Source organism: Watersipora subatra, chromosome 10, assembly GCF_963576615.1.
Source record: "Watersipora subatra chromosome 10, tzWatSuba1.1, whole genome shotgun sequence".
Classification (NCBI taxonomy): Eukaryota; Metazoa; Bryozoa; class Gymnolaemata; order Cheilostomatida; family Watersiporidae; genus Watersipora; species Watersipora subatra.
In genome coordinates, this window is record NC_088717.1 from 8618632 (window position 1) to 8636835 (window position 18204).

The 18204-nt window shown below is 35.4% G+C and overlaps 1 protein-coding gene across 1 annotated transcript in view; it reads left to right on the forward strand.

Annotated features, from left to right (window-relative positions):
• Nucleotides 1–7415: 7415 nt before the first annotated feature.
• Nucleotides 7416–18204, forward strand: part of LOC137405961 (putative ferric-chelate reductase 1) — a 28299-nt gene continuing 17510 nt past the window's right edge. Inside the window, exons 1-3 of the mRNA XM_068092447.1 lie at nt 7416–7560; nt 13368–13514; nt 15379–15518. Of these exons, the coding sequence (XP_067948548.1) occupies nt 7527–7560; nt 13368–13514; nt 15379–15518 (321 nt within the window). The 5' untranslated portion in view covers nt 7416–7526. The remainder of the gene's footprint in view (nt 7561–13367; nt 13515–15378; nt 15519–18204) is intronic.

Genomic DNA, 18204 nt, shown 5'->3' on the forward strand with positions numbered 1-18204 from the left:
TTATTGTTATGGTTATCCAATGATAGCAGCTGTTAACTCATTCGCAACCAATCAACTTTCATGCAGCCCACCTCAAATACCAGTCATTTTTCAGAAAATGCTATAATTTAATACATTCAGATATATGACAGGCAGCTTCTTTTGCTTATAAGAAGCTATTAGGTTTTTAAAGTTTGAATGACATTGTACACGTATATGACTTTGGAGAAACTGTCAATATATCTTTGTTTTATGTGTGCCCCTCAACTCTCAATATTTTATGAGTGTCATAATTATGACAACTTCACTATAGCAATAAGGTCAATGTCAACTAAAGGTACTTTCAAAATTCTTAATCAATTCTCATAGAGTAACCCTCGTTATCGCAAAAAAATTCTGGTGAATTTCTATATGATATATATCTATATATATATATATATATATATATATATATATATATATATATATATATAATAGGAGGATACAACTGGGTCGTGTAGATTTTGTTGGCAGTAATAATAACAGTGTCACCAAAGTATTGTAAATACTTATGATTAAGTGGTTTCAACGGTTTCACTAGTGGGTCATGTCCTAAAGGATAGAGTGATAATCGTATTAGCCATGTCAGTACAAGTTTCTTAGAGAGGATAACTCCAAAGCTGTTAGAAGCGTAACTCCCAGTAAAGCATTTTCAGGGATCTGAGCTAAAAATAGGTTAAAGATTAACTCAAGCAAAATTTTAGTTGAGTTTATCGTAAAAACTCTGTTTATGTTATTATTATTTGCAATTGTCTTTGTTGTTTGAGGTTGTCTGATTAGCAGGATGGTTTGAGATTAAAATCGACAAAACTAGATTATGGTTATAACACTCAGATTCAAAAGTGTGTGATTATGAGGTCTATGAATGCGAAGAAATTAGTAGAATAGAGACACGTAACGCTACAACTTGAACGCAATAGCTGGCATCAATAACAATAGTGACAGGCGCCAAGCAACGAGTGGAGTCATTTCCGCCAGTACTTTTCTTCTAAGCGTTTTGAATGCAATCAAGTTTAGTTGATTTTAATCTTAAACCATCCTGGCAGCCAGATCACCTCAAACATCAAAAACAATCTCAAATGATAAAATATCGATACTTTATAAAAAAATCAACTGAAACTTTGTGCAAGTTTATCTCTCAAATAAAAGTTAAAACAAATGAAAGCTCACAACCTATAGATATCTATTTTTGGTCTTTCAGCTCTAATTTTTGTCGCGATGAAACATTTCAATAGATTTGGTTTCACAAAAATTTATTTCCTGCCAAGACATTTTTGGAGGAGACTAAAAAATGCAGACAGAAAATTAAATTCTAAGGAGGCCTGATATTTTCATGGTTTTTAAATGTAGAGATTTTAAACATTGGAAAAAAAACCTTTTGCTTTGGAAACAATGATTTTGGATATTTGCTAACTGAGCTTACAGTCCTTGTCTACTGCCCCCTATTCACTTTAACTTACCCACTGTTGTCACAAGATTGGGTTTGGGTCTTTCCACATAAACATAATACAAATGATGAATTACTCGGTGTGGTGCGTGTTGCCACTGTTTTGCTCAGTAAACAAACAACAACTCGCTGAGCTGCAAAATGCCAGACTAGTAATTATGGATAAATCAGGTCTGATTTGCTCATCAGTTGACACTGAAGTATTCCATTCATGGTAGCGATGAATAGGACACCACTGATGAGAGAGCAAGTGGTGTATCGTTACAGAGTATAGAAAAAACAAACAAGCTAAGTATGATACATCTCATTTTAAGTAATTGTTCAAAACCTGCACTTGAGTCGCCTCTAAGTAATTTGCATATTCGGAAAGCTTGTAAATCTGTAAACACATTTATAGGGTTTCATAGCATATACAGTAGGCTGTCGTACAACATAAATAATCCGTTTCAGTAACATTTTGGTTATAGAGATTTTACGTTATACGAACAGTAAAATGCATGTACATGTACATGTAAATTTACCATAAAAAGCGGTAGTACCTGTTTTTCATCTAGATTATATGTATCCATGCGTCAAAGGTAGAATAAAAGATAACTTTTGACGATTATCCAACTGGTGACATTCAGATTGGTATACTGGCGCTGTAACACCTGCATCACTTGATTGCTTTCAAACATCTATGAGCAATTGCCCAGCTACGGTACTCTCTGTTTTTTTCAAAACATCTGACAATATATCACAACGAACTAGAATGTCACAAAAGTTGTATATATAGTAGGTATAACGCTATAAGCACGTCATATTATCTCGTGCAAGTGTGGTGAGATAAATCACCGCACTTGCACGAGTGCAGTGATTTATCAAGTTGAATTTGAGAACTCACTTACTTGACACCTGACGTTATATGGAATTTTTTATGTAGTACGGAGCAAAAACTTCACAGAAATTCTTTACGTTTTCTCGAATTTACTTTATAGGAGTTTCTAACGTATTTTAAACCATTTGTCATCTCCTCTTCGGCTTTGCATGATGAAGAACATCAGACTTGCTGCATGGAGCACTTGCATTCATCTTGTGCCAAGGTAGTATTCTATTTGGTTTTTCACTAAACTCAGGCCCAAACAAGAATTAATCTTTAAGGAAACCATATGAGTGTGTTCACATGCCCCGGCAATCAAGCGATATTAGGTTCACAAATGTGCTAGAGGAGAGCTTCAGTATGATTGAATAGTTAAATGCTTTTTGGCTTTTGGCTCTTTAGACCGCTCGGCCATCCTGACATTCTTCTCATTATTTACTGAAGCTAGCTCTACAATGTATGCTTGTGGTAAACTGTTTGGGAAAATAATTTTCAGGCTGTATATACTCTATGCTATAGAGTATAGCTTGTACTATCATTGACTGGATCAGTGAATCACATAAAGTCGGCCAGAAGAATTTTTTTGAGGTGTGATCAATCAGCCGAAGTTAAAGTTTTGTTTGTGTGAATCTAATATTTCACACAAGTATGTTTTACAATGAAACTAGTCCTCGTTGGAGAACCATATTTGTGTGAACTGTACATTGGAATGTAACCCACATGTGTCATCTCTGAATTGTAGCCTTTAGCTCACTGAAATATCCTTTTAATCGCTTATTTCACAGTTGCTAGTAAACAACATGCAGAAGGCTGTAGTTGCCAATCACTGTGATCAGTTTCACAGCGCATAATGTCTGCGACATATCCTGCATCTTAAAGGATCACATACCCAAAGTGGTTTCATCCTGATACAGTTTGACTTCAGTTTCTGACTAAAGTCTGTTCCAGAAAACTGTTTAAAAAGCTACTTGTTCAAATTCTTAAACGATCTTCTATTCAAATAATCATAATCTACTATATGACTAATTACAATTTCAAACACTTTCACATTATTTAATACCAAAAACTGTATCTTAATCTTTCAAAGAATTTCTTACAACTACTCTTTCAACAGAATAGGCTAGGCTGGGGGATGGTTTGCGGTATTTACAGAAACTCATACTATAGCTTTATTTTCACAAGTTTTTGTGTAAAATAGAAGCACAGAAATTACTTGTGATTTAATAATACATAAAGCTAAAATAATACACAACACAAAGCACTCAACACAGTCAGTGTGTCATGAACTACACCAAGTACATCCGCATACAGTGTTTGCATACAGAAAATGACAAACCACAGAGCATCAGCAGGCAACCAAACTGTGTTTTGGTTCTTCTTCAGCTTCTCTAGTAAAGATGTTCAAGTCTTGAACTTTGGTTGATTTCTAAAGCAGAACTCTCATAATTCTTTTTTTTCAAAGTTGGATTTGTTAAAGACTTGGGACACCAAGCATGTACGTACATGTAATGTAGGACTATGTATACCTAAACATGTTCAATGAAAGTCGAAGTTGTCCTCTCTTTACTTAAAAACTGAATAATTGCTGTAGCTAATTCAATCGTCACATTTCTAATACCCAGGGATCCAGGTTACTGAGTGGTAAAACAGAAAAATGTGGTATACCTAATGTTGCTAGAAGGTAGTTTGTTAGCCAGTATCTATCTTGCTATCCCTCATTACCATAAACTTCTATTAGTCAGATAAAAAGGCAATGATTATGCACATAATAAGGATAATGTAAGCTCTCCTATATGCAGATAACTGTTATTTGAATATAATTGTTTAACTAGATAACCTAATCTAAATAATGTTTTGTTCACATGCAGGTTTGTTTAGTCAGAGAATAGCAACCAATGTAGACTTACTATCTTACTACCAATCATAAAAAACAATGATATATCTATAGTATATATAGATCTCAAAGTTTGTGTTTGTGTGTGTTCTGGTTTGTCCAGCTATAGCTGTTAAATTTAGGAATGGAATATCTGTTTTATGCTGGGTTTGATTTGAGGACTTCTTGTTTGCCAGGCAAATATTTTACCAATTAGGCTATGCAAGATGCATTGAATTCTGAGGTTATATTATGTGGGTGGAAACTGTTTGCCAGGAAAATATTTTTACCAGTTAGGCTATGCACAATGCATTGAATTCTGAGGTTACATTATGTGGGTGGAAACAGCATACCGCTCTGGTACGCAACTTCATTTAATGCTTGCTCTCACGGTTCTTATTAATAAGCACTCAAAGTATGAGCTTATTCAAATTTGCCATTGGCAATGTGCCAATGGCAAGTGGTAGGCAACTACACTACCTGTCATTGTTTACATACTGATTTTAATACCCTTGAAACAGCAAGCATTCCCCTAGTTTTTATTCAAAATGAGGTTTTTTGTAGACTTCCAAATTGTTTTTAAAGCTATGTCTATAAAAGCCTGTTGAACAAATCTATGAGGTGTGCTGAGAAATCTCTTTTTATTCCAATCTGAACAAAATTTGCTCAGAAATACTAACCATTTGGCTGGGAAAAAGCCCGGCAAAAACGCCCAAAAGTCTTGTAATTTATTTTTCAAAATTCAATAAAATCGATGTTTTATGAACATGCATAGCTGAAATCTTAAATTTATTTCTATGAACAAAATTTTTTGTACTTGAAAATTTATTTACATATCTACTACTACAAAAAAATACAACCATGTGCAATTGTCATTGTATGAAATGCTTGGAAGCATTTTTGTCAATAGAGTCAAACGCTATAACGTAGCCGTGCGAGTCACCATAACGATCGTTTTTCTTTGTATTTTCCAAGTATATTAAAAGTCCAAAAAATTCACATCACTTCTATTATCTGAATTATTTTTATTCTGATCAGACAAAAAATCACTAACGATCGCAGGATCAAATAATCTTTTATTTTACTGTTTTGAAAGTTGAGCCGATGTTGACTGGTTTTTCCAACTTTTATTCTTTTCCAAGGAGGCGCGATTTGTTTAGCTTTTAGCACTAAGCAACGTCTCTCAGATAATGGTTCCATATTGTTAATCATTGACTGATATCTTGTTGAAGATATTTAAAACTTACTAGTGTTTATATCCTTGGTTTAACTTACTAGGTTACAGCTTTATAAACGTCTACCGAAAGTGACATAAATGTAGTTTACCCACGCAACCGGTAAACGACATTTTGGTCGTTTCCCCAGCCAAAGAGTTAATCAATTTTGAAGACAAAAAATTTATTTTTGTATTGTTATGTTATGAGGATAATAAAAGTTCATGTAATTACATACTGTATGACATTGAGTGTGTATGGCACAGAGGTTTTTAACCTGAGTTCTATCAAACCCTAGTAAGTCGATCGGTCTCTGTATCTCCCTTTATACAACCTTGGTAGCACAAACTCACAATAAACTGGAGTTATGCATTATTTTGGTTGTATTGGTTTTGTGCTTTGAGCACAATGATGTTAATAAGTGCACAGCTTGTTTTGTACCCGAGTGAAACATAAATGAAGGGCCTACCTACCTTGAATGTGAAAAAAATCTTATTTTATTTTTTAATAAAGAATGACTCGGTGAAAGCACATGAAAACTGTGGGCTTCAGTACAGCTAACAAGAACAAGTTTAAACGTTGACTTGCGAAAAAATTAACATTACAGTTATTTGGTATCAAAAGGTTTACCATGTCTTACTCTGTTGTGTTGTAGGTGCAAAATATATGGAAAGGTGATTACAAGTTCTTAAAAGCTAAAAAACAAACAGTTAATGGCAGCCATCACGAAAACGTCGTAGGTTGGAAAACGGCTCAAATGAGAACACGATTGAACACGATGTGCTTCTGTTTACACTTTCATGGTACCTCATTCCTCCAAAAATTTTCACAAATATATTTCATGCATTCAATAAAACCATGTCTATTGTCCTTAGGCATCTATTTCATCATCATTGTAATGCTGTCAATTTGAGCCCTGATATCTCAAAAGCTAGCCTGAAAATTAGTTTAATTTTTTTAGCTTCAGCTCGAAGGAGTGCATATCATCCTCTGATAAACATGAGAAGCCTGCTGGTCACCTGTGATAGCCAAAAAATGCTGCAGAAATAGTTAGCACCATTTGGCAGGAAGTATGGGTTACATGATCAGATTATGGCTAGATGATTAGACCAAACTTAAACGAAACTGTAAAGTAGCGCGTATCTATATTTGATAAGGGGTTCCGGTAGAACCCGAAGTGTTTGTCATAAACTGGTGCTACGACACTTTTAATATTTAGCCTTTCAATTCACGTGATAAACTCACATGTCTAAACAATAATCACAGCGAGTTGAGTACTTCATCGAAACAAATGGATTCCAAATGGATGTTGTGATGGCTGCGATCACAAAAACGCTTTGTTTTTGAGCTTTTAAGAACTTGTAATCCCATTTCCACATATTTGGCACCTACAACACAACAGAGTAAGACATGGTAAACCTTTTGATACCCAACAACTGTTATGTGAATTTTGTTGCAAGCCAACCTTTAAAGCGTGGTTCCCATATCAAATGCGAGACCCCAGCGGTAATCTCTCACAACGAAACACTTGCGGCGCTAGGATCGGCTGGTAATGTTCACATAAACATGGCTGCTAGCCATGCCGTCTCGAAAGTTCGAACCTTCAACTGTACAGTGCATTTTGAGGAGATTTTGCCTGCGGCTCTTTGTGCGAAACTTCAACAGAGCTAAATACTTGCATCGACTGCCGGTAGTTGCGGTGGTAGGCTACTACCAGTGATACTCGAGGGTACTTGGTGCGCAGGTTCACATTTCACTGCTGATAGCCCAGCTGCGCTGTCGCCGCTGCTGACAGTGTATATGGGAACCAGGCTGATATAGCGGATCTTGTTTCTGAATCACCGGTGTTAGCTCATCAAGGTCAAAGGTCATTATGTGGGCCAAATACATGTAATTGAGTACAGGGAGCTAGTACATAGTCAGCTGCTGTTAGAATGATAACAGTCTACTGGTGACTAGTTACGCTTGAGTGGAAAGCCTATCAGGACTCTGCTGTGATTGGGTGGTCCTCACTGTACAACTGCTCACTCATTGCCTAGACTTATCATTCTGTTTAATTCTCACTTCACGGCTGCATCGCTTAAACATTTTCATCACTCTAACATTCTCGCTGCAATGCTGCCAAGTTTGCTTGCGTTGCTGTTTCTAGGTAGGTGGCACAACACTGATAGCCTTCTTGCCTGCTTTATTGAATAACTTCTAGCAGTAATCATATATTTGTCAGCGGTATTGGTAGGTGATTGTTTATTTTTGTTTTGCTCTTCAATGTTGTTTGCTACATTTATAGCCATCTCATATCTACCAATGCCAAACTATCAGTAATTGTTACCTGCAGTATATGCTTAGCAAATACAAGCTAATATTGTTTAAATGTGCTATGAAATTACTCAGAAAGCATGGGCTCTATATTATATTAAAAAACTATTAAATTATCTGTGTTGGTATGCATTGTTGAATATGCAAATCTATGATTATTTTAACTGAGCCGCAATATGTCGAATGACTTATCAAACTACATGCAAATGTCATGCACAAAATCAATAAGCTCTTTTATATAGCATGCACACCCCAGGTAAAAGCTGATAAATGGTCATGAACCGGAACGTGTGGAACTCAGTCTTATAATTGATTACAAATGTGAAATATTTTGTCTATCTATAAGTCTTTAGATATAATATTTTTGTAAGTCAGCTGCATACCAAGTATTTCTTGCTTCATGACTAAATTCTACTGCATCCATTAATAAGCTTTTCAAAAGAATTACGAGGAAATTTCTTTGGTGAATTAAATTTTGTAATATTTATGAAATGATTTTTAAAGGCATCAATAGTTTATTATAAGTGGTAAGAGTTTAAAAATTGTTTCAGAAGTTAGAAATGAGTTGACATAATTTTATTTAAGGTTTTTGCTGCTTTAGTTTATATTTTCCACGAGTCTGCTCCCTGAACACTAAAAATATTTTTGTAATTGAAATTTCCGATTTCCTTTGAATAAAAACTGCTGAAACAAAATGCTGACAGTAAATTGATAAACATGAATCAATGTGTTATTTAGAAGTAATGAAGATGACATTATTTAGATGAGTTGTGTTAAAAAAGCCAATCATGAAGAACTAGATCTAAGTGTACAAATAACGAGCTCTAGTTGCCTACCACTCTGTTATTTACTAAAAATTTCAGAAACCTAGCTAAGTAGGCATATATACTCATCAGCAGTGTTGATGAAGCCGTTATCATAATATTTGGATATTTAAGTTCTCATAGAGATGCTATCAATGATCCAAACTAGGTGCTGTTTGCTGAACTCATCTCCTTCAGGTAAAGAGATAACTGAAATGCCGCATCTTTAGAATATCAAACGTATCAAGGGCCGCTTGAGGATCAGCACTACTTAGGATAAGCTAAGACTGTTGTTGAATAATCAATAATTGCCATGAACTTTTGTTAAAGTTAAGAATAATATTTCAATAACAAGAGTCGCATCTGTCTGTCCCAAGCTATGGTTTGACTTTGGGAAAAAGAACACATTGTATGGGATTCAAACCTGCCACAACAGGCTTACGTACCTGGTGAGCTACCTTCCGCTCCAGTCTCTTGCCTACCATAATTTAGAATAACTGTGTGTTTAGTTATTCTCAGTACTCGATTGACTCACCTGATGGTCTCTCATGGCACATCAGACTGCTAGGATACAAATGCTAAAGAGCAAAGCATAAGGACGCTTGAATTCGTTTTGTTGCAATCAGTAAAGCAACAACTTAATTGCTTCGAAAATATTATTTAATACATTATATTGCCTTGACGATTGCTCTACTCATGAAGACAGTCAATAGGTATTAAAACCACAAATTGAAGTTAAGTATTCATAGGCCACTTAAATGCTCTTAGCAAAATGAACACCATAGTGAAAGCTAGGACTAACAGCATCACAGTGTCTCCTACAAACCAGGCTTGAGGCAGAAACCAGGATTAGAATCTTCACTCTGCTAGTTCTAACTTACTAATCTTGCAAAATAGGTTGCTACAGAATAGTTATATTTTTTATTTTAATTTTATATTTTAATTATTCTATATTTAACAATTATATATTAATGTTGGATTTTATTTTAAACCAATCAGCCATTTACTCCTAAAAAGCTAGCGAAGAGAGGAGGGGCGGCAATCTCACAAACACCTAATCTACCCAAATTCTTGCAGCATCAATATCAGTCAGCTAATTTGCCCAATAAAGATAAAGTTATATAATCATGCACTATGTAATTATGTTGGACTATTGTCTTGTCTCCTACCGAACCATAGAGTAGATAACAACCTGAGGCTAAGGTTTATTATAGTTAATGTTGCCACAACATTGATAATGCGGTTGATAACATTAAATACAACTTTAAAAGCCGGATATTCCCTAAGGCGACTGACGCACATGACAAAGTTTCATGCTTGTCAAAACCAAACGTCCCATCCTTACTGTGTTTGTTAAGGATATGCCACGCTCACTTAATCTGTCCGACCACTCACCTCATCAAACCGTGCCTCTATGAATAATGACATCTTACTGTCAGATTTACTGCAGCCATATTGAACAGCTTTATAGAGCCTCAAGTGTTAAATCTAACTGCCATCTTTTATTTACACTAATAACTTCTACAGTATTGAAGTCATAAGCCGATTCAACCGTGCTATATTCGTTCAATTTCCTCATCAGTGACATGAAAGCGTTAACTTCACACGGTTCTCCTGGCTGCCGTAGTCAGTGAATGGTAGTCGAACTAACGGTCTAACGCTATTATATGCAGTTGTTTGACGCTTGAGTGAAATGTACTGTATCTGCCTTTTCCTTGTCCTTAGCCTTCCTTGACAAGAATATATGACTGGAGGTTTTTGCATAATGTCAGTCATTTTTCAATGATTTGAATCACACTCCAGTAACAAATCACTTTCCATAGTTTTCAGGTAGTGCTGAATAACAGTGTAGTGCAGAAAGGTTGATCATTTCTGGGTCAATTATGCTGCTTGGTAAGACTACTTAGTCTAGAACTAGAACAAGTGCTTTTAGTGCAACTAGGTCCCATGCAACTAGGTCACATGCAACATAATGCAGTCAGACCTCAACATACGAGCTTAAGGCGTTCCAGGACTGAGCTAGAATGTCAGGGTTCTCATGTCTCAATGCAATGTTTTCTGTATAAAATAACTAAATGCAAATTAGTCTGTTTCCATACTATGGAAGAACAAATTGAACAAGATATCACTATGGAAAACGTGTATTAAATTGTTATAAGTCACCACCTACACTCAAAAAGTAACAAATACCTATTTAGTACATGCAATCTTCAATAAAATGTATCATTACCATGTAGAGTACTGCATGGAGTTCTTACCTTTAAGACAGACGTAGTGGCTAACAGCAGTGTGAGAGAGACTTCACAGCAATGAGTTTGATACACTTAACGTTTTTGATGCTAGGGAACATAACATAAACTCTGAATTTAACTCAAATGAATTTAACTTGCTAATCACACACTTTAGATAAGTGTCAATTTTTGACTAAACTTACTTTTAATTTGGGTCGCGGTCACAGAAACCATGGTTAAGTCGCAAATCACGAAGTTGAGTTATTCGACTTTAAAGTTGCACTAACTGAGTTTATAATTTTGGTAAGGATTTTTGTAACACGTGCTTCTGGACCAATCAAAGATTGATCTTTCTGAATCTGAAGTAAGTTTCGATAATAAATGTCTTAAAACCTCAGAAAAAACCCTTAAAACCGTTGCTATGCTAAACAGGAAGTACTAAAAATGGCATCCGAAAAACGAAATCGTTTCTTTTTTGCCGATTTGAAGGATAGTTCTGACATTTTGGACACTTATAATGAATACTTTGGTATTCCAACTGATGCCAAAAGCAGTGTAAGTAAAGGGAATGACCATGATATGTTCCTAACCATTCTTATAAGATTTTTACAATATTTAATTATAAGAACAATTATTCGATTTTATAAGATTTGATTATAAGAAAAATTATTCGAATTTGCAAGATCAAAGTATAGAGTGACCGATGATGTGCAATATGTTGCTGCTATTATTTTTTTAAACATTTTGTTGATCATACTACGGTTGTGCTCAATATCGCGGCACTGCCAAGCCGTTTTTAATATCTGCAAAATTAGGTAATACATTTTTTATAGATATACAGCCATTTCTATGACAACCAGCAAAAATCTGTTTAGATTTTTAAATTCAGCATAATGTTTTTGATATACAGACAGAAATCTAAATAAATATCACAACCTTTTAATATTGGTTGTTATGACGTTTTGAAATGTAAACAATACTGTGCATCGGTTTTGGTTTCTCAGACTTTACCACCAGTTTTCTCGGAACTACATGTATGTTTTCGCACTGATGGTAAACATGCATTCAGTTTATTGACCATAAAATCTGCTGTATTTAAGCTAGAATCAAAATTTTTTTTGCAAAATAATTGTGAGAATTTACTCCTTCTGTTAATGCAGATAACTTAAAATCTTATAATAATGACTTGACCATGGTTTCTGTGATCATGACACATTTGGTCTTCCTTTTAATTTTTTTATTATCTGTTTTCCGACTAGGTCCTACTCTTTGCCTCACTTTCACCATAACCTTCAGTAGGCCTTATAAAGCTTCTTCTGAAACTTATTTGAAGATACATACCGAGCTATTCTCAGAAGTAGGCTTCTCACATAGGCATACTTGGCTATTTAATGGCCATCGAGAACAGACTCCTATGATTATATCTCAAAAGGTTTCCATATGTAATGATGCAAGACCGATATATTTTCTTTGGAATTGCTGAGGCTGTCACTCAGACCTGTTACTAATGACCCATTTTGACAATACGGACCCTTCCAGGCTATGCATAATAAAATATTTAATAAATATCATGAAATGGAATATCTAATAACGGTATCCATAAACTAACTTGGAGTTTTTACTTTATCGACTACATACCAACAAATTCAATAAACCACTTTAACCTACACTAAATCAGTCTTTCATAAAGCAGCTGTCAAGTCATATCGTCCTAAAAATTAAAGCATTTATTAAAATCGCAAGCTATGAGTTTTAATGAGTCGTTTCTACACATGCTCCCTAAATTGTCAGCAAAACCTACTCTACTCAGTTGTCATCTAACATCATTTAACCCAGCCAGGATAAAAACTGTCATATTTCACCTGAAGTTTTGAGTGGTATGTGATTAGAACATTTCACGTTCCACGTATACATTTCACATTTCACAGTTCACATGTCATGTGAACATTTCACATGTACACGGGCTCATATAGAATCTGAAAGTACCCTATAGTAATAGCCAAACTACACCTCAAAATATATGTTATTGATAAGAGTCATTATTCTACAAAACAGTATTATTTTCAGAAGTATACATATATACTGGCTAACATTTAGAGAAAATCGCTTAAAGATTCAAAATCATCCATCTAGTAAAATGAAAAAACATTGGTTTTCTATTTTACATCATGAGTAAAAAAATTCTGTAAAGTTAATAAGCCCGCTCTCTTTATGGCGCTATTATCTTTCACCTCTGTCGCAGCTGATATAGGCCTATGTTGATGAGATGGAAATGGTATGTGTTGCGTGGTCACTCATATAATAATGGCGCTATGTCTACACATAAAATCATCATAATGTATACGATTTTTCCTCTATACTGCTTTGAACAGCGCACAAGTGCATCATTTTTCACATCACATCCACCTAAAGTCGAAAGCTTCTTTACGCTGCTGTTGCTACTTTTACACTGCTGCTTTTTGCGCTGCTTCGTGCAAAGCAGTTGCATAACAGCTTATATAACGGGCATAATTAAATTAAGGATTCCCACATCCACCCTGGGCATAACTTGATTTCTGTTGCCGCGTCTGTAGTTTCATCAACACATTGTTCTGGTTTACCTGTAGGCAGCGTTACTGCGTATCAGAGAGGTGCTCCAATAACCCTCTGCTATGACCCATATCCCCATCACCATGCCTTCCGATCAGAGGAGCCCTTACCTTACACCATACAGCTAGATAAACAGACGTACAACCCTGGTGACATGATCAAAGGTCAGTTGCTCAAACTCGCTAGGTTTATCTGGATGCCCCAGATTTCATCTTTTGATAGGTTGTCATGCTCAATTAGCCTGTTTGCTGGTAAACAATTGGATAGCAGATAGTTGTTTAAATATTGACCAAAGGCAGCTGTTTTGAATATTATATCTTTTTTAGGTATTGGTGATGCTTTAAAGATGGAAAGAAATTGTAATGGTTCTATATAGTGATTGTATCTTCATAGTGGCAACCGAATAGTAGAGTCACCTCGCTTAGTAGCTTAGTCGGTCTTTCGTGTGTTAGACTATTGAAACACTGGCTGTTATGCTTGCTAATTGTTGAGTATGCATTACACCATTAAGGTCTGTATAGCAAAGATCGGAAAGAAAATGGATTTTCATACAAATGAAATCGTTTTTGCTTTTAAAATACTTAAATAAGTTTAATAAAAAAGAAACTAACTCATAAGCTAGTATAAACTCTTTGACAGGCACAGCGACATTTATGATGCCTATGTTTTGCTATCTCCCACGCCAGAGTTTTTTTTCAAACAGTTTTTCATACACATCAAAGTATCAGACCGAGCTGAACAAGAAACTACTTTATACAAAATATATTCGACTGATAGAATGATTACTTATTTTAAATGAGTTGCTTTCAACGCGTTGAGACAAAACTGAAACATTTTGGAGTTAGAAATTAGACTTCTCCACACCGTAATAATGGTGGCTTCTGGTGCTAGTACAATGCTCCTAATGAGCTTTCTGATCACTCATCTAAGGATTTTAAAGCCTTTAGATCAGGTATTTAAATCACCTTATAGATGAATCTAAAAACCATGGATTAGATTTATACCTTAGTGACTTCAAATCAAAGTGTAGCTCCGGTGGTTCTCACAATCACTCTTCTCAGGTTACTAAAACCATGGCAATCACTACAGCAACAATGAAATAATTTATGAATATTGTCGTAATATAGTCATCACTACTGCCATTTTTTGGAGAGTTTTTTACTGATCATGTTTTATCTTTAGTTGAAAAAGATCAAACAAACAGATTTTGACTCTGAATACAGAATGTAAATCACAATGATAAGGTTTTTGGTATTAACTTGCCCATAGACGAAGAAACTCCAAACATATATTTTCTCATCAAATGCTGCTACTGATTACAACACAGATATGTCTGACGCTGAAAGCTATTTTTCAATCAGTTTTGGCTGGAAACACAAACTTTTTGTAATCAAAAAGTTGGTAAAAACTACTGCCACTCCTTCATTGTGAATAAAAAGGCTCTGACCAGCAAGCCCAGTGTCTGTGGTCAGAAAAGCTATTTGTTATTCTATCATTTTATTTGGCTAGATGGAAATGGAACAGACAGCTGATTTTACTTTTCCTTTGATACAGCTTTTTACAAAAATTGTGGGATTCTGCACCATTCTTGGACTCTATTAAATAGGTAAACTTGGCTCCATCTGATAATCTGCAGATTGAATAAAGCTAATAAATTACGATGTGTCATCTATTCCCACTACAGACAGGCTACTGCAACATCACTTCATGTTTAATGAGGCATGAAGTAGATTTTGTGTGGCATTGATCGAAATTACAAATTCTGAGTGCTTTTAAATTTTAAAAAGATGACATACGGCAGCGAAAAGAAATGAGTCATGTGATGTCTTCACTTACTTTTTCAGGTTTTATATATATACACACACGTATTTATCTTGTAGCCTGACATCCAGGACATTAGCATTCAGGGTATTATTCAATTGCAGGTAATGAGTGTAAGGAAGTGTGGTTTGAAGTTTTTAGTGAGCTGAGTGTGCCCATGTGGTTTGAAGGAATCACTTTTTAGATGATAATGTTTCCTTATTGCAGTGACTGTGTCTGGTACAGAGCCATTTAATGGCCTTCAGATTGCTGTGCACACCTTGAATGGAGACTGGAATACACTCTTTGGTGAATTCATGAACTACAGTCAAGCCCTACAAGCATACCCATACTATGACAATGTCATGGTAAATATCTATTACTCGTGACAAGTACTGTCAGGTGCTGTTTATGTTGTTTAGCAACTCAGACAGTAATTGGGTTAGCTAGCAAACAACTACTTGCAAAAACTTTGGATCTGAAAACCATTCTGTGTTCGCAAGATCAATGATGCTAACACCATGTGGTGCCATATCAGCTGGATTCTAGTTAGTTGGTAGATACCCACACCTTCTAAACCAACAAATTTGGCATATGTACCAACTAAGCAACATTTAATGCGTGGTGTGAAAAATTGCATAGCAGTTACTTGTCTCGCTGTGAAAAATTGCATAGCAGTTACTTGTCTCGCTTGCTGTACCCACAATCTTTGGTACACACTCTAGCAGTAGCTTCAAGAGTGGTAGAATAATGACCCTTGCATTACCAATTTGAAGTCGTAGCAAGGAGTAGCGTAGCAGGGAGTAGTGCTATAGAAGCTGTTGAATGGTAATCAGGTCATGATCATGCCTGGGATATAAAAATGTAAGTTCTTGTTCAAATTGTTCAAATTATCGCTAGATAAAAGGTTACTTCATTTGAAGTACTGCACTATGATCTCTCCAAGATTGATGAATTAGCATCAGCAAGCCACTGACCTCTAGCTCAGGGAATCTAACGCAAAGCATTTTAAACTATACTGAAAGCTGTTTCACACTACAATGCAGTATGCGGGCGTTAGTCTCAGAAGACATTGGTGATCGCTTGTGATAACAGTGTTCGCACTATCGCAAACGCATCATCTTTTAAATTGCCGAGTTGTCGACGGCATAGTTTTCTCATTACACAATGGTGAAAGATTGATGAAATGCTTGCCCCGCAGAAACTATCATTAAGAAAAATACGGGTTACGCAATCTGTGACAGCCAATTGCGATTGTCAAATGAACAGACACTGCGCAGACTGTCATGGATGCTCGGTGAAGTATTACAAAAGTTTGACAACTCCAACGGTTATTGACATACTCGTGTTGCCTCGCAGATGTTGTCAGTTTACAGTACAAATAGTTGACAGATAATTAGCAAGAGGACAACCCTAACATACGATGATTAGTGTGATAAAGCTAATATATCTCAAATTTATTAATGGATATAAATCCTGTCAAATTAAACTTTTTCTTCTGATCGAATAGGTTTGAAACTTGTTACAAATATAGCATATCCCTTCACAGAACACAGATTTGAGTTTTTAGAATATTAAGAGACTCTAAATAGTAAATATGATTTACTCTAATTATTTATCAAAACTATTCGCGTAAAGGTTTGCTGTTCCTAGTTGAGTCTGCTGCTCGTATAGGTGATTTCTACTGTAGCCTAATTAGGATTATGGCTCCGTATTTAGGAAAAACCTTTCCGATTTCTTACTCTCCTGATGAACTTTTTCAATCTCTTCCCACTGTTACTTTTCTCAATAATAAATTCAGATTTAAGTTTCTTTTTGCTTAGAAACAAATGCCTTCCTTGTAAGGTTTCACAAATGTTAAAGTGGAACCTACTCACCAGACGCAAACATGTTCTGCATCAAGAGTTAACTTTTAGCTGATTGATTATTGCAACGTGGCATTAGAATGGTTTATAATCTTGTTAAGGAAACAAGTATAACTCATTTAATATGCCATTTTTTTACATTCGGCTGATCCCTTCAAAATTCAACGACTTGGTTTGTTTTTAACCATTTTCAAAATTAATTCGTTTCCAAGATGCTCAAGTGGATATAAATCTAATAGTAAATCTACTGATTGTATCTTATGAGAAATGGGGCCATAATTAGACAGTGGTTAGTATCTGCAGTTCTGTTACAGCGCTTTTGGGTTCTATAAATTTGGTAGTAAGCAACTGGGGTGTTCGAATCACAGACACAAATGTCAGGTAGTTTTAATAGAAGTACTGTAGTGTTTGCCTTTATTGTGGTACATAGTTCTACATGATAATTAGTTTTGGTTAGGTCTATTGTTAGTAGGCCAGGTGTGATGATGCTTGGGCAAAACTCGAAACCAATTCAATGCAATTATATTAATGTTTTTAGTCTGCAGTAACTGAATGTCTGCTTTAAAATAGCGTTTGCTAAAAGCATTGGTAGGTCATCAACAAACTAATTACTGCGTCGATCGTGCATCACTAAAAGTGACATAGAAAAGATAACTCCATGTTTCAAAATATGTGCAGTACTAAATGGTTGCCATATCATGTATGCATTTGAACCAAACTACCCAATTGATAGGTATTTTTTCAATATTTTGATGTGTGAACCCCTAGAGGAATCCAAAACTACCCATAAAAGAGCTACAGCACGCTTGTTCTATCGGTTTTCAACCAATCCAAATATGATTTGATAGAAAAAGAGATGTGACAAAGTAAAAGTTTCTCATTTTGCATACATTAATTCTAGGTGATATGACTTTAGTTTAGTCAAATGTACATGTCAACTGCTTTGTATAACAACTTGAAGTCATTTGGCATACTTGAGCAGCTGCGTAAGCCATTAATAAACACGTTTCATCGCTGCTGTTTTGATTGTTCTTCAGTTATGTAGCCACTTAACTAAAGAGATTACTGTATTAGGAAATGCATTGTTATTGCCATCCAATTGTTTGTCAAAAAATAGGAATCTTTGTCCAAGGTAGCCTAGTTTTCATCAACAGTAGATCAACCCTTGCTATAGATGAATTGTTATGGT